The sequence below is a fragment of the Cherax quadricarinatus genome, chromosome 83, assembly GCF_038502225.1.
Source record: "Cherax quadricarinatus isolate ZL_2023a chromosome 83, ASM3850222v1, whole genome shotgun sequence".
In the NCBI taxonomy this organism is placed as follows: domain Eukaryota; kingdom Metazoa; phylum Arthropoda; class Malacostraca; order Decapoda; family Parastacidae; genus Cherax; species Cherax quadricarinatus.
Genome location: NC_091374.1, coordinates 9301814 through 9323257, shown reverse-complemented (window position 1 = coordinate 9323257; position 21444 = coordinate 9301814). Strand labels below are relative to the sequence as shown.

The 21444-nt window shown below is 37.7% G+C and overlaps 1 protein-coding gene across 8 annotated transcripts in view; it reads right to left on the bottom strand.

The window, feature by feature from the left end:
• Positions 1-21444, bottom strand: part of LOC128702104 (probable splicing factor, arginine/serine-rich 4) — a 101319-nt gene that overhangs the window by 41466 nt on the left and 38409 nt on the right. For 2 of the 8 annotated variants that reach the window (XR_008409020.2, XR_008409021.2), the window contains 3 exons: positions 14623-14691; positions 9822-9875; positions 8606-9075 (listed from right to left, as the gene is read on the bottom strand). Coding sequence is in view for 6 of the 8 variants with exons in the window: in XM_070102809.1 (XP_069958910.1) it covers positions 14625-14691 (67 nt within the window). In the remaining 2 variants the exon portion in view is untranslated. Of the gene's footprint in view, positions 1-8605; positions 9076-9329; positions 9876-14622; positions 14692-21444 lie in introns of those variants that run through there. The other 6 variants (XM_053796124.2, XM_053796127.2, XM_053796125.2 and 3 more) reach the window with 3 other exon arrangements.

Below are 21444 nucleotides of genomic sequence, written 5' to 3'. Positions count from 1 at the left end.
TCTCCCACTAGATTTGAGGCCGCTAGAATTTATGAGTACTAGTACGTCAAAAACCCCTACGCGTAAGACGTACTAGTACGACGAAAACCCTCAAAGGGTTAAAATCCATAAAACAGACTGGGAGTGTAGGGGAGCCCTTTCCATCCTCTGGAAAATTGATAATAGAATATTTCTGCTACCGAGTGTAATTTTAAGCTGCTGCTGGTCCTGAAACTAATATCTTCATTTCAGTAGTATGTCTTCCATTCCCTCAAATCATACCAAGTGCTAAACCTACTGGGGTCATACAGCACTACTCATATGATACCAAGAAACAGCTAATAAAACTATCCTAGAGAACACCTCAAAGTAGCTGTTCTAAGCCAAACACATTGTCAGTTTTGCCTTTCCCATCATGCACCACATGGAGCAAGTTTTTTTTTTTTTTTTTTTGCACTGTGCACACTCACTGTGCAGACCCATTCTCTCACATCTAGACCAAAATTTACTGCTCACAGCTTATCTGAGTGAGCTGAGCCAAGCTTATGACAAAGAACTACGTGAGGGACCCTAACCTCAAAAGATTTAATTCTACCCGTGGCCACTGAAAGGGTTAATAAATCAGTGTCGAAAGGTGGGACTATCACCAAGGTGTCCACCCTTTTAGAAATCAAATTGCACATTCTTTTCCTTGTTGGATTTTTTTTTTTTTAGCAGGGAGTGAAAAATTTTCTTCATTGAGGTGCTTCATAAGCATTTGTCTTTCCCTGAAATGCTTTAACATTGTGTTGAAATTTCCTTTACCCATTATTTTAACCAAAAAGAAGTGCTAAACTAAAAGGGTTTTTCCTTTACCCAATAACCTTATAATCAAAATATTCAAATGTTAAATCACTCCAGAAGCCCAAATCTATTCAAGATCAGAAAATGCCTTCAACCTCTTTCTTTCTTGGTAAGAAAGATGTCAATTTGTGACCACAAAAAAAGTTTGACACTATACCTCTGCTCAGTCCCCAAACATTGACATGGTGTAACATCCCCATCAGCTGTATCCACCAGGCTTTGAAATGGGTGATGGTGCAGGTCAGATATTTGGGAGTGTACATATTGGCAGTCTATGAAAGACAGTAAACCACATACTGTATTAGACAAGGGAAAAAAGGGTGTTGAGGCATCTGTGCAAAGGAGAGAGTATGGTAGCAAAAAGGACAATGTACCAGAGTATAGTGGACCAACAGTTTTATAAGGTGAGAGGCATTGTAGCAAGGAGACTGGAGCTGTCATGTTCAAGGTGGTCCAATCATTAGAGCCACACCAAAAAATTGTATATTTGTCAGTTTTAAGCATTTTACATTGACTTTCCTTCAAAAATGTTGGATGGAACATGGTTTACTTGCATGTAATCCACAAACGTAGTATGTAGCAACATGGGGGGGGGGGGTTACAAGTGGTGCAGTATTGCAGTATCCACCTGGAACAGAGTGGAAGGTTGTGAGCATCATTTTAGTCTTTGAAGTGAATGTTAAATACCTTAAAACAGTATATTTATACACTAAATTGTTTACACTTGTTCAAGTGTTTGACAAGTAATTGTGGTTATTTTTAATTTGCATGGCTTACAAAGGAAGAATTCTTTTCCATTTCCCCATATTTTCATAAAAATGGGTAAAACAAGACATAACAGACAGGATCAAATTCATGCTACTGAAAAACTGGCTACTCCCATAGATAAATAGCTGAAAAGATTAAAGTTTCAAGGAGAACTGTTGATAGGCTGGCATCAATTATTAACGATAGAGGAAATGATCCCAGCTTCATCCCAAAGTGATAGGAAAAGGATAACTCCAAGATTGTCAATGGAGCAACCTAAATAACTACTGAATCAAGATAAAATTAATCTTTCAATGAGAACACAGAGAAGATGAGCAAGCACGTGATTTTCGACTAAAAACTAGTCACCCAAGTTGATCCCTACAGCAAATGAAATTTTTTTTAAAATGGGCAAAGTAGTACTCTACCTTCACTGCAGATGACTGGAAATCAATAAGCAAGTCAAAGTTAGATAATCATGGATTTTTTTTTTTTTTAGCAATATGTTACATTATGAGTAATGTGAATGTTCAACAAAAATTTGTATGGTAGGCTCCAACATTTTTCAAACCTACAAATGTTTGTCTTTCTTACTTCGCAGGTTTGTTTCAGTGATAAATTGGTGTTTCAAGTAATGTGTGGCAAATTAAGTTTGTAAGAAGACATGTCATTAAGACTCACTAAATCATAATGACACGATTGCAAACAAACCATTCCCCGGCCGGGATTGAACCTGCAGTCAGAGAGTCTCAAAACTCCAGCCCGTGGCTAACGCGACGGGCTGGAGTTTTGAGACTCTCTGACCGCGGGTTCAATCCCGGCTGGGGAATGGTTTGACATGTCATTAAAGAATTCCATCGTGAATGTGTTGTGAGCACTGTTAAACATCCAACATCTGTGACTGTCTAGTCTGTAATTAGTAGAAGGTACAGGTAGGCTGTATACTGAAGATACCATGTGTCACAGTCAGTATAGAAGAATTTTAGAAATCACTCATTCTTCAAATGTGTGACTGGTTTCAAGTTGAATCATGCCATTTAATGCAGGATGGAGCACCATGCCACACTGCAAAATCTGTCGAAGCACTTCTGCATTCACGAAATATTCATCTTGACTGGCCAGGGAATTCACCTGATATGAATCCAATTAAGAAATTATTGGGAAATAGTTGGAAGAAATAGGAAAGTAAAATCTTATCACAACCACAACGCAGCTGATAGACTAACATGGGTATGGAACTACAATGATGACGTGCAAATCTACTGCCATACCTACGTAGAAAGCATGAATGTAACATGCATAAAACCAACAAATATTCTATTTTCTGGAATGGCTCTAATTATTACAATCAAATAAAGTGCTAAACTGACAGGGGTCATGCAGAGCTGTGGGGCAGAAAATAGTGCTGGGGCTATAAACAGCTAGGTGGAGAGGGAATCAAGAGGTGAGAGGAGAAAAGGGCTGGAAGCAGTTGCTGACCAAGTCAAAAAGCGATCATGCAAGAAGGGAAGGTAAGAGCAGTAGAGCGGCAGCATTGATGGAGGTAAATCCTGTGAGCTCGCTGGTAAACCGGATAGAACTCGGTGAAGAAACTAAGATACAGTGGGGGTTACCAAAAGTACTATTCAGAGGGCAGAGTAGTTGCTGAAATGGTTCAGGTATGCAAGCTGCAGAAAAAAAATTATTTCATAAGTTCCAGTAAAATAAGAATTTCATGTAAATAAAGTATTATCTAAGCAATAATGTAAGAAGAGGCTATCTACAACAAACAACTAGGCCTTCAGCCTCTTGTTAAAAAGCCTAACTCCTCCACTTAAGAAATATGAAATTACTACTTCATTACATGATAGTATGTCTGTTTAGGCCAAATTTACTGCTCACAGTTTATCCGAGTGAGCTGAGCTCATGGTGTAGTACATTTTCTTTTGTTTTCAACAAGTCAGCCGTCTCCCACCGAGGCAGGGTGACCCAAAAAAGAAAGAAAATCCCCAAAAAGAAAATACTTTCATCATCATTCAACACTTTCACCACACTCACACATTATCACTGTTTTTGCAGAGGTGCTCAAAATACAACAATTTAGAAGCGTACACATATAAAGATACACAACATATCCCTCCAAACTGCCAATATCCCAAACCCCTCCTTTAGAGTGCAGGCATTGTACTTCCCATTTCCAGGACTCGAGTCAGACTATATGAAAATAACCGGTTTCCCTGAATCCCTTCACGGAAACCGGTTATTTTCATATAGTCGGACTTGAGTCCTGGAAATGGGAAGTACAATGCCTGCACTTTAAAGGAGGGGTTTGGGATATTGGCAGTTTGGAGGGATATGTTGTGTATCTTTATATGTGTATGCTTCTAACCTGTTGTATTCTGAGCACCTCTGCAAAAACAGTGATAATGTGTGAGTGTGGTGAAAGTGTTGAATGATGAAAGTATTTTCATTTTGGGGATTTTCTTTCTTTTTTGGGTCACCCTGCCTCGGTGGGAGACGGCCGACTTGTTGAAAAAAAAAAAATGTACTACGCCATGAGCTCAGCTCGCTCGGATAAACTGAGCAGTAAATTTGGCCTAAACAGACATGAGAGCATTGGCGTGTGTGCTAAGTGTGTACCATATAAAAATATCCTGCAGCATGCAGTGTATGAGAAAAAAACTGCAATAGTTTTTGGTTTAATACAGCTACTTTGCGGTGTACTTTCATGTGGTTTTTATGGTTGTATTCTCGGTTTCTTGATAGAATGGGAGATATATTACAGGAATAGAAATAATTTTAATTTTTTTCAGGACTGAAAATAGCTTGAAATTGAGCTCAAAGTAGCTGAAATGATCAATATTTGCCGACATTCAAGAGTAAACAAAATTACGTCACTCATGCAATAGATGTCCAACTGATGGGTCTAATGTTCACAAATGTGCTGATATTATTTATGCAATTATTACAATATTGCATTACAGTAAAACTATTTTTATTTTTTGACTAAAAATTCAAAATGGAATTCTTATGTAAAGCCTGGGCACATAACTAATGAACAGAGGAAATGTTATATTATTGCCAAGAATTCCTGCACTATTTATTCTGGACTATATTGAAATCTGTGAAATTAGCCAATTATCAATTTCTGATCACTTTATTGAGTAGTTAAAATAGTTGATTGGGTGGTTTCTTGTGCTCAATCAATAAAATGAAAGGCATACTAGCAAAATAGCTAAGAATCTGATTTACTGGAACAATGTAACTGGCCTAAAATAGAACTAAAAGTGGCTAAAATTACCAATGCATAAATACTGGACACAGTGACATTTGCAAAAGCATAATTTAGCTTTGCAGATAAAGATTCTCTACCATTTCGTAAGAATTTTTTTTTTTTTTTAAATTCTTGGACGCAGTAGACAAGTTTCGGATCAGGGTTCTGGACAGTGAAAGGGTTAACAATGAGGATAAACAGTACTACCATAAAAAAAATCTGCAACCGCGTTTTTTGTTTAAAACAATGACTTTGCGATGTATTTTGATAGAAGGGAAGATTTTTTTTTTAACAAGTCGGCAGTCTCCCACAGAGGCAGGGAAGATATATTACAGAAATAGAGATGATTTTGATTGGTTTCAGGACTGAAAGTAGCTTCCAATAGAGTTCACAGTAGTGGAAATAGATTCTTTTTGATATTCCAGAGTACACAAATCACGTCACTCGTCCAATACACATCCAACTGGTCAGTCTACTACGTGTCAACAAATGCACTGACATGTATACCATTATTACAATAATGCAGTTGTCTGCATAACAGCAAATCTTCAAAATGGAAAGCAACATAATATAGAAGCCTGGGAACATAACCAATGAACAGAGGTAATTTTTTTTTTTTAATGCCAGGAATGTTTCCATTGTTTATTCTGAACCCTATTGTTAATTGGCAGTTTTTAAATTGTGCAAGAAATTTACCAAATTCTGATCACTTCATTGGGTAGTTAAAATAGGTAAATGGGCAGTTTCTTGTACTCCATCTTTAGAATACTAATGAAATAGCTACGAGTCTGGTTGACTGCAGCAATGGAAGTGGGTGAAAATACGGCAGAATCACTGACTGCCAACTTTGCGAGAGCATAATTCCGCAAGTTTTCCATGTTTTCCATCAATTTCACATTTTTGGTTTCATTACCTTCGGAAAAATTATTTCATTTTTTTTTTTAAATTATCTGACTCAGAGAGCAAGTTTCAGATCAGGGGTTACGGCCCTGAAAGGGTTAAGGCAACAATATCTACATGCCCCGGCTTCCCCTAACCAATGTGTAGTTACATGAAATAGTTTTCCTTTACCAACAACAAAAGGATGGTCAGAACTCTACTTCCATTTTGACTGTTAACCCTTAAACTGTCCAAATGTAGATCTACGTTTACTCGCGTGGCGCTCCGAATATTTCGAAAAATATATACTCGCGTGGCGCTCCGAATATTTCGAAAAATATATATTTTTTTTTTTAATGAAGAGCACATTTTTCTCCATGTTGCACAAAAATGTGATATTTGATAAATACCCACTGCTCCAGCTAACCCTTAGCTGTTTTTGTTGTCACTGTTACACACAAACATGTCTTGTCTGTCTCTGCTTATCTGTCTGCCTGGAGTATACCATATCAAACTCCTTTACGAATGGTGTTATGACAACTGTTGACAGCCCAGTGACATTTGATAAATGGGCACTTGGGGAACCCTGGCTTTATGTTTTCACTGATGCACACAAACATGTTTGTCCGTCTACCTATCTTTGCCTAGAATTTTTGGGTTATCCTAGGTAATTTACACTATGTATAATAACTGGACTGATGTGTGCATGTGAGAGAGAGACATATAGACAGAGCCAAAGCCAACCGGCCAGCCTGCCGAATACATAAGAACATGAGGAGGGAACACTGCAGCAGGCCTACTGGCCCATGCAAAGCAGGTCCATGTCCCCCCCCCAGCTTAGACCAATGACCCACCTAGTCAGGTCACATCCATTGAAGAAGCACGACATCAGACCTAGCTGCACAAGCTAGTCAGGTCCAACTCACACCCACCCACACTCACTCATGTATTTAGCTAACCCTCGTTGTATTTGTTATCACTGTTACACACAAACATGTCTGTCTGTATCTATCTGCCTGCCTGTCTCTGCTTATCTGTCTTTCTGTCTGCCTGGAGTATACGTATATCAAACTCCTTGAAGAATGGTGTTATGACAACTGTTAACATTATTATTATTATAATCAAAAAGAAGCGCTAAGCCACAAGGACTATACAGTGCTGCAGGGCAGGAAGGAAGCGAGGGCATCAGGTGGCAAAAGGGAGATGGATGAGTAATAGGTTACGGATGACAGCGGGGTAGTGGATGGTGAAAGGGTAAAGGGCAGCAAGAGACTGAACTAGAAAGGGTTGAGGGGAGTGCGAAAAGTATCATCAGAGTTTGAGAGTTTGTGGAGTAAATCAGTCGTTGTCAAGAAGTCAATGAGAGAGTCAGGATTAAAGGAGGGTCCATCAGCAAGAAGGGAAGGTAAAGAGAGAGTAATAGAACGAAGACGACGTTGGAGGTAAATTCTGTGTGCTCGTTGATAGAGAGGGCAGTCTAACAGAATGTGGCTAATCGATACTGGAACTTGACACTGCTCACGGAGAGGAACAGGGTGCCTCTCCATGAGATACCCATGAGTAAGACGAGTGGGGCCAATGCGAAGGCGGGAGAGAGTGGTCTCCCAACCTCGGCACTGATGACAAGAAGACGGCCAGTAACCTATGCTCGGTTTAATAGAATGAAGTTTGTTACCGAGCAGAGTTGACCAACGTTGCTGCCAACTGGTGCGAAGGTGGGTAGCTATTGCAGCAAAATAGTCCAGAAATGGAACACCTCGATAGGAAATTGGTAGGTCATGTACTGCTGACCGTGCAGCAGTGTCTGCCTGTTCATTGCCCTGTACATCGACATGACCAGGGACCCAACAAAAAACAATATCTTTATGTTTGGTAGAGATACGGCGTAGCCAAAGTCGGATACGGAGAACTAGGGGATGAGATGTATCAAATTTTCGTATAGCCTGTAGAGCACTAAGGGAGTCTGAGACTACTACAAATGATGACACAGGCATAGATGCGATACGAATAAGTGCTGCAAGAATGGCATACAGTTCAGCAGTAAAAATGCTAGCTGAAGATAGTAAATGCCCCCGCACGACGCTGTCTGGAAACACTGCTGCGAATCCGACGCAGTGACATTTGATAAATGGGCACTTGGGGTACCCTGGCTTTATTTGTTTTCACTGATGCACACAAACATGTTTGTCCATTATCTATCTTTGCCTGGAATTTTTGGGTTATCCTAGGTAATTTACACTATGTATAATAACTGTACTTGTGTGTATGCGAGACAGAGATGTAGACAGTGAGCCACAGTAAGTCAGCCAGCCAGCCGAATACATAAGAACATAAGAAGGTGCACTGCAGCAGGCCTACTGGCCCATGCAAGGCAGGTCCATGTCATCCCCCCCCCTCCCAGCTTAGACCAATGACCCACATAGTCAGGTCACATCCATTGAAGAAGCATGACAGATCTAGTAGCACAAGCTAGTCAGGTCCAACTCACACTCACTCATGTATTTATCTAACCTATTTTTTACTTTCCTCTTAAAATGGGAGTGTTAATGAGACATAGCATCAGTGGATCCAGCAAGACTGTTTAGAAATGCAGCTAGTACTAAAGAATCCAATGTATAGTTTATAAAGCATTTCAAGAGAACATGGTAAAAAGAATTAAATAAGCTCAACAGCAAGAATTGAATAAAATCCTTGTGTGTATATACTAGTAGATGTTAGAATTCTTTCCTTTGAAAAAATGAACAGAAAAAGAGCTATGTGTACTGCAATAGCAAAGGAATACAACTGGAAATGCACAAATTAAAGAAATATTTCAAAGATTAAATTCAATTACATAATGGCACTATTATTCAAGACCTCCTGCTTAATGTGTGAAACCCTTGTGAAAGAAATAAGATGCAGGTATATTTGTTAAACTTTATTGTTCAGAATTCCTTATTCTAGTTTGAAATGCCCCCTTACCTATAATTTTTTTCACATTAATCATGACTAAATTTTAAATGTCGAGAAAGATACAGCTATCACACCGGCAATCATACAAGCTTGTAGAAACAAAAACAAAAACTCAACAAACAAGTTTTCATCATGGAAACTTTGCATTATTGAGATTCCTTTTATAAGATATTAAAAAAAGAAAAAAAAATCACAGGACTAAACATAACCTCTGACAAAAATTTTTTTTTGTAGTTTATCCAAACATGTTTAGGGCAAAAAAAGTATAAAAAAAACTTAAATCTTAAATTTAAATTCAATAACAAATTTTTATGTAAACCACTTAAGCATTAGGACACAGATCTGACACACACCTCTTACAGACCCAAGTACAAATACAAATTTAAAGTCATGACGAAACATCCTGGTTCGAATGCTGGCTCCTGCAAAAAGAGGGGGAGAGAAAAAAAGGGGTAAACAGGTAGGAATATAATAGTATTTGCTCCGTACCCTTTATACACTCAATTTATTCTACTTTAATACTGCATGCAGGAATGCGAAGAAGTTCATATACCATACCACTAAGTTCAAACGAGGGTTTTGAGTGAAAAACACCAATGTGAAGATGGAGATTAAAATGCATTTGTGCACCCTGTTGGTAAACGTATGGCATTATTCCTGCTTTTAAGTTATCCTATACATTGCCACTCAACAGGTACTACGGTTCATTATACGGAAATAGTCTGCCAATGCCTAAAACCAATGCTACTTGTTACAATTCAACAATACTAAAGTGCATCAAATAATTTCATATATGTACAGTAAACCCCCTGCATGTTAGCCAAATCAAAAAGATCCACATTTTCATTAGCAAGAAAGTAATTTCCCAAGAAAAACATCTCACCTTTTCACTATTTGTCAAAACACTGTGCATGAAAAAATGCAAAGTAAAAAAATAAAAAAAATTCAACAAGAGCTTACACTTAATTTTGTACACACACGTTTCAAACAGCCCAAGGCTGATGGTGTTACATGGCAACAGCCAACCACAACCTCCCCTGTATGTCAACCAATCACAGACACCTGTCCTTGACTAACAAGGTTCTATATCAGTAACTCATTATGTTCAAATCCTGCAAGTGCCCCCACATGTATAGCAATACTGGGTACATTTCTCCATATTATTTACATTGTGGCTAGCTCAGATGATAGAAGACCAGCAACTGCTTCTCCATCTTTAAGCCTGGCAAAGAGAAAATTTAAAGTAATAATCGTGGATAGACTGAAGCATGTCTAATAACATCTAAATTGCATGTTAGGTATTTTACAGTATGATGCAAATCCTATAAATGCACATTAAATGTTATGTATACTGTACATAGCCGAGACACCTAGTCCCTCACAACGAACATTATTTTTGGTGGTATAAACCTTGGTAATAAATACCAACAAGTTGGCTTAAAAAAACACGCAAGCAAACATTGGAACATATTAATTAAAAAACGTTTCAGTCCTGGGACCTTGATAACTTCTGATCAAGTGATCAAGGTCCCAGGACCGAAACGTTTTCTAATAAATATGTCCTAGTGTTTGCTTACATGTTTTCTAAACCAACTATTTTTGGTAAATACAAAACAAGTGCTTGCACTATTGTCTTTACGCATTTATTTCTTCAATGCATTAAAAAATTCAAACCCATAAAAAATAAAATAAACATTTCACTTCACTGAAACAGCTGGCCATTATACCATGGGATGAGCTCCACGTGCCCATAACTGACTCTGCCGTCTTTAGTCAGCTGAACTCGAACCTAGTGTTTAGCCATTTTTAAAATTTCACAATTTTCTTTACCAATACTGATAGCCCGCCAATCATATAAAGTCAGCAATTACTGCTATGTCACCAAGAAACTCATCTCTTGAATTTTGGATAAGTGACTACCACCGCATTTCTTGTAGTACCACTCGACACACCCTTTTCACAAAAAACTAGTACTATGTTAAAGCAGACACAGTATAGCATTTTTTTCCTTTTAAACATTAACCATATCCCTACAAGCAGGGTAACCTAAAGCAAACATTAACTATATCCCTACAAGCAGGGAAACCTAAAGCAAACATTCACCATTACTAAATCTTCTAGCCATCTTTCTTAAAGTGCATGGAAATTGCAATTCATATGACAACCAAAAAATCCCCACACCACATCCTTTACTAATCTATTTCATGGATTATTAATATTTCTTCAATTTCTTCCATTCCTATCTGTTTAGTGTTCCTTTCTGTGAATCTATCTGCTAACCTCATACACATTTACAATCTTGCATTCCAAAAGACCATATAGCAATTTTTTCTTTCTTAGCCAAATGCATGAAATACCTTTCAAAAACATTACAATTTCTTACTGTTATTATGTTACACAGTTTAATATTGTCCACCTTTTCTGTTCTACACATTTGCCAAACCTGCCACATTTGTATATTTAAGATGGGTTGAAATTAATACTCCTCTAACCCTCTACTTAGACTCCATGTTTGTTCTTCCTCCCATATAACGTACATGGTATGCCACTTTTACTGTTTCCCATGTCTCTCACGTATACCTAAGTTTTAAGCAGTGTCCCCAAATGTAAGAGTGGTAAATTTCACCCTAGACATGAGAATGGGTCTGTGTCGAGTGTGCACAGCATAAAAAAAATCCTGCTCTGCACAGTACATGGGAAAAGCAAAACTGACCTTGAGTTTGGTATAAAAGTGACTTTTGAGGTCTTTTTTATGGTTTATTGGTATCAATTGACAGAATGGAAGACATACTGGTGAAATATAGAGGAGTTCGGTCAGTTTGACTAAAGGCAGCTTGAAATACGGACAGGCTCGTAGTAGTGGAAATATATGATTATGTTGAATGGTAGGAGCCATGCTAGCCATTCCCTGTGTATCACAACCTTTTACCAGGTTTGCCTCAATTATTGGGATGGACTAAACCATGACCAATCACTCTTCGGTTATATTTTCGGTTATATTTTATCTAAAAAATTGGGGTAAAAAAAATTTTTTTTTGATAAAGAAATCTATATGAAGGCAAGTATTATACATACAAGTTACCTGGGGATGTGATTAACCCCTTAACCATATCATACCCAAAAATTAAAATTACTGCATGTGGGGTAATTGGGGGGGGGGGGGGGCCACAAAAGTGTATTTTTATGAATTTAATAAGACTAAATTAGTGGAATCTGATAAATCTTATGATTTTATGGCATGCTGAAGTTGGTGCAAAAAATGATCACTTTTATTTTTACTGCTTTGATCGAACACTAGTACGTGCAAGGGATACTCCTCAAAGCTTAGAAACAAGTCACACTGACTATACAGCATTATCCCAGGTTAATTTTTTGAGTTGTATACTGATGCAAGAGGGAATATCCTGGGTTATACAGTATAAACAATGTAATTTCTTAAACTGAGTGCCTTCCAGACCACTATAAAACATATTTAACAAGAAATCTTATGACATTACAACTATATCAAGGTGTAATACTCATGGAAATATTGGGTTATTCTATGCTAACTGTACATACTATAGTGTGCTTATCAGCTGAATTCCAGTTAGTATCATGAAACTAATAAATTGGTAATGAATAAAACACCTTCCTGGCAGTCCTGCACCATTTGGTGGAAGGAAAGCTGGTGGTAGAACAACATGTCCTGGTTTCAGTGTTATTTAGGCACTATTACCCCATGATGCAGTGTGTGGACCTGCCTGGTTTTAGAATTCGTTTTAAAGGCATGAGAAGGTTGTAGGAGACCCACACAGTTAAGCTGAGGTGAAAAGTATTGTGCATACTAGTAAGTTGGAAAGTCATCACCAGCATACTGGATAGCCTAGTTTAGATTTTTTAAAATTGAATTTTATGCGAAACTGGCAAAATTACACTTCTACACAATTATAGGGCAGTTCTCATAGTTGAATAGGCAGTTTTTTTACATTCAATCGATGGAATGCATGGCATATTGGCAAAATACCAAGGAACTGGATTGAACTGAACACTGAAATTGGCTTAAAATCAAGGGTTGCAACAGTGAAAGGGTTAAAAAAGTACATTTGCAAATTCCCTTATAGCCATTGTTACATCCAAGGTATTTGATCTCCGAATTAATTTTTTTTTTTTTTTAGTTTACACACTTCTGCCTGTTCATGTGACTGTCTTTAGCCTGTAGTTACTAGTCGTTTAACCCCTTGACTGTTGCAACCCCAAATCCTGAGGTGTCTCCTGGTGCCGGAAAAAAAAAAAAAACTTATGAAATGATAGATAATCTTTTTCCGATTGTAATGACACCAAAAGAACGAAATTTGATGGGAAACTGATGGAATTACACTTTAGTGAAGTTAGCGACCTCGGCGATATTTACGAATCAGCGATTTTGCCCACTTCGAGCCCTATTTTCGGCTAATTCCATTGTTCCAGTCGACCAAACTCATAGCTATTTCTTTAGAACTTCATTCTACTCAATAATGTGGTCAGAAATTTACAATTTGGCCAATTTCACACAAATTAAAAAATATGACAATTTCAAAATAGGGTCTAGAATGAACAATGCAGACATTCCAGACTCTAAAATAACATTTTCTTTGTTTATCAGTCACATCTCCAGGCCCCTCTGATATTACTCTTGCTTTCTATTTTGAATTTTTATTCAAACAAAAAATAAAGATTTACTGTTATGCGGACTACTGCAATATTGTAATAATTGTATATATGTCAACCCAGTCATGGCTGCACATTAGAATGGCTACTTGGACATTTATTGGAAAATGACATCATTTGTTTACTTTTGAACATCGGCAAAAATCAAACATTTCCCTTACTTGGAGCACTACTTCAAGGTTCTTTTCATAGTAAAACCAATTGAAATCACCTCTATTCCTATAATATGTTTTCCATTCTATCAAATGAGACCAAGAAAACGAGAATACAACCATAAACACTATACGAAAATAGACCACAAATTCAACATTTTAATTAACAAAAAAAAAAACAAAAAAAACAAAAAGCAGTTGGAGTTTTTTTCTCATTATGCACTGCAGGATTTTTTTTATATGGTGCACACTGACCCATTCTCTCACATGTGGGCCTATCAGCTTTCTCCTGCTTGATTTGAAGCCGCTAGAATTTTTATTATTATCACACTGGCCGATTCCCACCAAGGCAGGGTGGCCCGAAAAAGAAAAACTTTCACCATCATTCACTCCATCACTGTCTTGCCAGAAGGGTGCTTTACACTACAGTTTTTAAACTGCAACATTAACACCCCTCCTTCAGAGTGCAGGCACTGTACTTCCCATCTCCAGGACTCAAGTCCGGCCTGCCGGTTTCCCTGAACCCCTTCATAAATGTTACTTTGCTCACACTCCAACAGCACGTCAAGTATTAAAAACCATTTGTCTCCATTCACTCCTATCAAACACGCTCATGCAGGCCTGCTGGAAGTCCAAGCCCTTTTGTACACAAAACCTCCTTTACCCCCTCCGTCCAACCTTTCCTAGGCCGACCCCTACCCCGCCTTTCTTCCACTACAGACTGATACACTCTTGAAGTCACTCTTTCGCTCCATTCTCTCTACATGTCCGAACCACCTCAACAGCCCTTCCTCAGCCCTCTGGACAACAGTTTTGGTAATCCCGTATGAGTATATATACGTCAAATACAGTGGCTTGTAAGACGTATATATACGCCCAAAACAGTCAAAGGGTTAATTTATCTAAAACCAAAGCTTTGCATATTTCATCAACTTAATTTATCTGGCATTTTTCATAAAAGATTAGTCCATCTCCTTAGATATTTCGTCCCAGTCAACATTTCAATTAAGGGTTTAAATTTTTCACCCCAAAATCATTTAAGCACAGCTATAGAAATTTGGACTGCCATCTAAGAACACCTGGAGTAATTTTCATGAAATGCCTATCAAACAGGCCAACACAGTAGTTTACCTTTATGACCGGGAGCGTGAACGTCTCTTGAATGCTGGAGACTCGCTTCGGCGGCGGTAATCATCGTATCTACAACAAAGATGTAATTCATTTAACACCTTTCAAAGCAATGTATTAAATTAGACAATTAGGTGTCCACAAAAAATAAACTACCTTGGAAACTTTACTTCGGGCTTAGGAAACAGCAGTTGCTACATTTCAAGATTATTAAGACTGATTTCAGTGCAGGAAATGCTGCAAAGTACTATATAATGGAATGCTCCTACCAAGGTGGCAAGAACTTTAATATTAGTTATCACTGATGCATCACCATAAGTGATATACTGTACAACACAGCACATTTCCAAAAGCCGTAAGACAAAAACGCAATCGTCAATTTATAATTACCTATTATAAACAATTTTTCTATTTATATGAAATACCAGATCTGACAAATTCTTTAGTTTTGTATTATCAGTACTGTACATGATTCAGAGAAATGATGTACTTCCACGGCAGATACGCAATATGTAAAAGAACAATATTTTGTAAACAAATATGTACAACAAAGAATACTGCTCTAGAAGAAATTAGTATACAAGAATGTTCAAGTCTGGATTCCAAGTGACAACAGCTGTAACAAATGGCCAGACATTAATTTATTCAAGTATTTAATTAACACCTCCAGTTAGCAGCTTAACCCTTTCAGGGTCCACGGGCCCTCTCAGAGACTTGTTCTCAGGTCCACCCAAATGTTAAAAAAAAAAAAAAAAAAATTCTTATGAAAAGTTAGAGAATCTTTTCCCGATCATAATGACACCAAAAGTATGAAATTTAATGGAAAACTAATGAAATTATGCTCTCACGAAGTTAGCGGTCTCGACGATGTTTATGCATCGGCGATTTTGCCCACTTTGAGCCCTATTTTAGGCCAATTCCAGTTTACTAGTTGACAAAAACCATAACTATTTTGCTAGAACTCCATTTTTTCTATAGAATGAGTACAAGAAACCACCCATTTACCGATTTCAACTATCCAATAAAGTGGTCAGAATTTAGCAATTTTGCCAATTTCACACAAATTTCAAAAGATGTCAATTTCCAAATAGGGTCCAGAATAAACTAGAATGACATTCCTGGCACTAAAATAAGTTCTCTGTTCGTTAGTCACATCCCCAGGCCCCTCTTATATTTCTTTGGCTTTCCACTTTGAATTTTTATTTTTACAAAAAAATAGAAGATTTATTGTTATGCAGACTACTGCATTAGTGTAGAAATGGAATAAATAATATCATCGCACTTGTGAAAGAATATTAGACTCGTCAGTTGATGTGTATTGGACACCTGGCATGATTTGTTTACTTTTGAACTTTAGTAAAAATCGAACATTTCTGCTACTTTGAGCTCAATTTCAAGGTACTTTTCATTGCAAAACCAGTCAAAATCATCTCAATTTCTGTAATATGTCTTCCATTCTATAAAATAAGACCAGGAAAACTAGAATACAACAATAAATACCATACGAAAATACAGTGCAAAGTCACTGTTTTAATCCAAAAACACGGTCAAAGTTTTTCTCATTACACAATGTGTACTGCAGGATTTTTTTTATACTGCGCACACTGACCACAAACCCATTCTTTCGTATGAAGGCCTACCAGCTCTCTCACTAGATTTGAGGGCGTTAGAATTTAGGCGTACTAGTACGTCAAAAACCCTGGGGTGTAAGCCGTACTAGTACGGTCGAAACCCTGAAGAGGTTAAGGTTCAGTGAAAAAAGTTTATGGCTAATATCTATTAATGACATCTTAAGAATTTCAACAGTGATATTTTGAGGACATTAGGCAACTTTGGATAAAAGCTGCAAGCTTATGAATTTATAATTAGCAGTTGAAAAGTGGAATAATATTCTTGCTACAGGAAGAATGCAACATTTCCTTCTTTGGCAAGAAGAAACAGGTGTATAAGCAATAGCAAAACTAATCTCGGTCGCCAAGGCAGCATTATATTTTGTAGCACCAGTTTATCAATTCACATAACATTCTATCTCATAACATGTGGGATAACAGGTATATCTTACTACTTCTACTTACACTTAGTTTACACTACACATGCATGTAAATGCATACATATTTACATATCCATATGGGGGATTCTTCTATTTTAGTGGTGGTAGTAGTAGTAGTACTAGTAGTAGTAGTAATAGTAATAGTAGTAATAGTAGTAGTAGTAGTAATAGTAATAGTAGTAGTAATAGTAGTAGTAATAGTAGTAGTAATAGTAGTAGTAGTAGTAATAATAATAGTAATAGTAGTAATAGTAACAGTAGTAGTAATAGTAGTAGTAATAGTAATAGTAATAATAGTAATAGTAGTAATAGCAGTAGTAGTAATAGTAATAGTAATAGAATAGTAGTAATAATAGTAATAGTAATAATAGTAGTAGTAATAGTAGTAGTAGTAACAGTAGTAGTAATAGTAATAGCAGTAATAGTGAAAGTAGTAGTAATTAGTAATAGTAGTAGTAATAGTAGTAATAGTAGTAACAGTAGTAAGTAATAATAGTAGTAAGTAGTAATAGTAGTAAGTAGTAATAGTAGTAGTAAGTAGTAATAGTAGTAGTAAGTAGTAATAGTAGTAGTAAGTAGTAATAGTAGTAGTAAGTAGTAATAGTAGTAGTAATAGTAGTAATAGTAGTAGTAATAGTAGTAATAGTAGTAGTAATAGTAGTAATAGTAGTAATAGTAGTAATAGTAGTAAGTAGTAATAGTAGTAGTAAGTAGTAATAGTAGTAGTAATAGTAGTAGTAAGTAGTAATAGTAGTAGTAAGTAGTAATAGTAGTAGTAAGTAGTAATAGTAAGTAGTAATAGTAGTAGTAAGTAGTAATAGTAGTAATAGTAATAACAGTAATAATAGTAATAGTAGTTTATTTCCTCTCATCTCCACTGGGAAGTGGAAAAGAATTCCTCCATAAGCCATGCACATCATAAAAGGTGACAAATGCCAGGAGCAAGAGGCTAGCAACCCCTTCTCCTGTATATTACTATTTTAATCATGGGGAAGTGCTAAACCCATAGGATTATACAGCCTGTGAGAGGGAGATGGAAGGTATTCAGGCTTAATTCAGGGAATTGGAGCACAAATACAATTCCCTAGATCAAAAGCCCCTCACCATCATCAAGGAACTTCCCTTGAGGGGTTCTGTCAGTAGTGTTACTGTGTACTTGTGTAGTATACTGTAGTACTGTATTCCCAGCTACATAAGAACATAAGAATGGAGGAACACTGCAGAAGGCCTATTGGCCCATACAAGGCAGGTCCTTATCAAAATGACCTCTACCAAAAGCTACCCAAGAATTAACTCCTGTACCCAGCTAGCTATGATGTCACGAAACCCATCACATGGGGGCAGTAGGCCGCCTCCTCAGTTCAACGTTAGGCTTAGACTCGACAGGCAGTCCTGGTTTTCTCCTCAAACTCTTAATTACAAGCCTCCAAAGTTATCCAACGTGTGTATATCTTACTCCTCACGAGCCCCCAGAACACTCCCGTATAATTAAAATTTAAAAGAAAAACTTTCATTAGGTCACCCTGCCTCGATGGGATACAGGTGGTATTTAGGTATTTGCATATGTAAACCATACCACAGGTGGGGTCAGAATGCGACAGTCTGGAGTTTTGTGACGGATCATGGGTTCTAACCCCACCTGTGGTATGGTTTGTTTGCAATCGTGCCATTATGATTTCGTGGGTCATGTTGCATATGCAATAAACTGCATTTAAGAGCATTCCCGTATAGACCATGTGGAGGTAAAACATCATTTAAGACGTATGTAAAACAGAAGTAAGAAGTCCAACCCTCATCCTACTAGAAGTGACTACACAGTAAACTGTCAAAAGCAGTTAAAGTGCTACCAAGCACCTATAAAATTTTCAACTACCTGTTTTAAATGTTAACATTAGTGGTAGAATGTATATCTCATTGATGTTTAATATGCTCTCCATGTGTAGTTTTTAGCCCAAAGAAATCACTTGCCAAAATGGTTTTACTTTAAATGTTCCACACACTATATATTTTTAGTTAAGGTACAACTGGAGTGTTTTACTATTTCTAGAAAAGTGAACATGCCTTTTCTTTAACCCTTTGACTGTTTCGGCCGTATATATACATCTTACGAGCCAATGTGTTTGATGTATATATACAGTGGACCCCCGACATTCGATGGCATCGACACTCGACAAATCCGACATTCGATGCATTTTAACGCAAAAATTTCGCCTCAACATTCAGTGGAAAACCCGACATCCGATATGATTCGTACGAGATGTGTCCACGTGTGGCCTGAACTGCTCCGTGTGTGCCAGTGTTTACAAGCCAGCCAGTGTGCACGCATCTAAGGATACATTCGGTACATTCCATATTATCACTGTTTTTGGTGCTCGTTTCTGCAAAGTAACCATGGGCCCCAAGAAAGCTTCTAGTGCCAAGCCTTCCAGAAAAAAGGCACTAATGACTATTGAAATGAAGAAAGAGTTAATTGCAAGGAATGAAAGTGGAGTGCATGTGAGCAGGAAAACGGCAATCAAGGAAGCTGTTGTTGCAAAAGGTGCAACTTTGTTTTCGAAACAGAGATCACTAGTGTTAGATGATGTTGAGAGACTGTTATTGGTGTGGATAAATGAAAAACAGATAGAAGGAGATAGCATCTCTCAAGCGATCATTAGTGAAAAGGCTAGGCAGTTGCATGATGATTTGGTAAAGAAATTGCCTGCAACTAGTGGTGATGCGAGTGAATTGAAGGCCAGCAAAGGTTGGTTTGAAAGATTTAAGAATCATAGTGGCATACACAGTGTGGGAAGGTATGGTGAGGCTGCCAGTTCGGACCACAAAGTGCTGAAAAATGTGTGCATGAATTCGAGGAGTACATAGAGGCTGAAGGATTGAAACCTGAACAAGTGTTTAACTGTGACGAAACAGGCCTGTTTTGGAAGAAATTGCCAAGCAGGACTTGCATTACTCAGGAGGAAAAGGCACTCCCAGGACATAAGCCTATGAAAGACAGGCTTACTCTTCTCATGTGTGCCAATGCTAGTGGTGATTGCAAAGTGAAGCCTTTATTGGTGTATCACTCAAACTCCCAGAGCATTCAGGCAAAAGAATATCCTCAAGGCTAATTTGTGTGTGCTGTGGAGGGCAAACAGTAAGGCATGGGGTCACTAGGGACTTTTTCTATGACTGGTTACACCATGCATTTGCCCCCAATGTGAAAAATTACCTAATTGAAAAGAAATTAGACCTTAAGTGCCTCCTGGTATTAGACAATGCCCCTGGTCATCCTACAGACTTGGCAGAGCGACTTTCTGGGGACATGAGCTCCATTAAGGTCAAGTTTTTGCCTCCTAATACCACTCCTTTCCTACAGCCCATGGACCAGCAGGTCATTTCCAACTTCAAGAAACTGTACACAAAATCTATGTTTCAATAGTGCTTTGTAGTGACCACAGAAACTCAACTGACTCTTAAAATTTTAGAGTTTTGGAAGGATCCTCAATTGTATAAACCTTATAGGTAAGGCTTGGGAGGAAGTGACTAAGAGGACCTTGAACGCTGCTTGGAAAAAACTGTGGCCAGAATGGCCATAGACAAAAGGGACTTTGAAGGGTTTGAGGCTAACCCTGAGAATCCTATGCCAGTTGAGGAATCCATTGTCGCATTGGGGAAGTCCTTGGGGTTGGAGGTTAGTGGGGAGGATGTGGAAGAGTTGGTGGAGGAGGACAATGACAAACTAACCACTGATGAACTGCTAGATCATCTTCAACAGCAAGAGGCCAGAGCTGAGGAAACTGCTTCAGAAGAGGGGATAGAGAAATTGAAGAAGTTGACTACTTCAAAGATTAAGGAAATGTGTGCAATGTGGCTTAAAGTGCAAACATTTTTTGATGAAAGTCACCCTGACACAGCTACTGCAAGCCGTGTTGGCAACCTGTACACTGACAATGTTACGAACCACTTTAGGAAAGTCATAAAGGAATGAGAGGTACAGGCCTCTATGGACAGATATGTTGTGCGACAGAAGTCCAGCGACTCTCAAGCTGGTCCTAGTGGCATTAAAAGAAGGGAAGTAACCCCGGAAAAGGACTTGCTGCCTCAAGTCCTAATGGAAGGGGATTCCCCTTCTAAACACTAACACCATCCACACACTCCCATCCCATCAATCACCACCAGATCTTCATTAAAGGTAAGTGTCAATTATTCTATTGTTATTAATCTATTGTTATTGTAATTATTCTATTGCACTAAACTTAATATTTCATGTGGTAAATTTTTTTTTTCATACTTCTGGGTGTCTTGCACGGATTAATTTGATTTCCATTATTTCTTATGGGGAAAATTAATTTGACTTTCGATATTTTCGACATTCGATAGCTCTCAGGAACGGATTAGTATCGAATGTCAAGGGTCCACTGTACTCAAAAATTCTAGCGGCTTCAAATCAAGCAGGTGAAAGCTGGTAGGCTCACATGTGAGAGAATGGGTCTGTGTGGTCAATGTGCACTGTATATAAAAAATCCTGCAGCACGCAGTGCATGAGAAAAAAAAAAAAATGTTTTTGGATTAAAATGCCAACTTTGAGGTGTAGTTTCGTATAGTTTTTATGGGTATATTCTCATTTTTGTAGTCACATTTGAAAGAATGGAAAACATATTATAGAAATAGAGATGATTTTGATTGGTTTTACTATGAAAAAAAAAAAAACTTGAAATGGAGCTCAAAGTAGGGGAAATGTTTGATTTTTGCCGATGTTCAAGAGTAAACAAATGATGTCACTGTCCAATAAATGT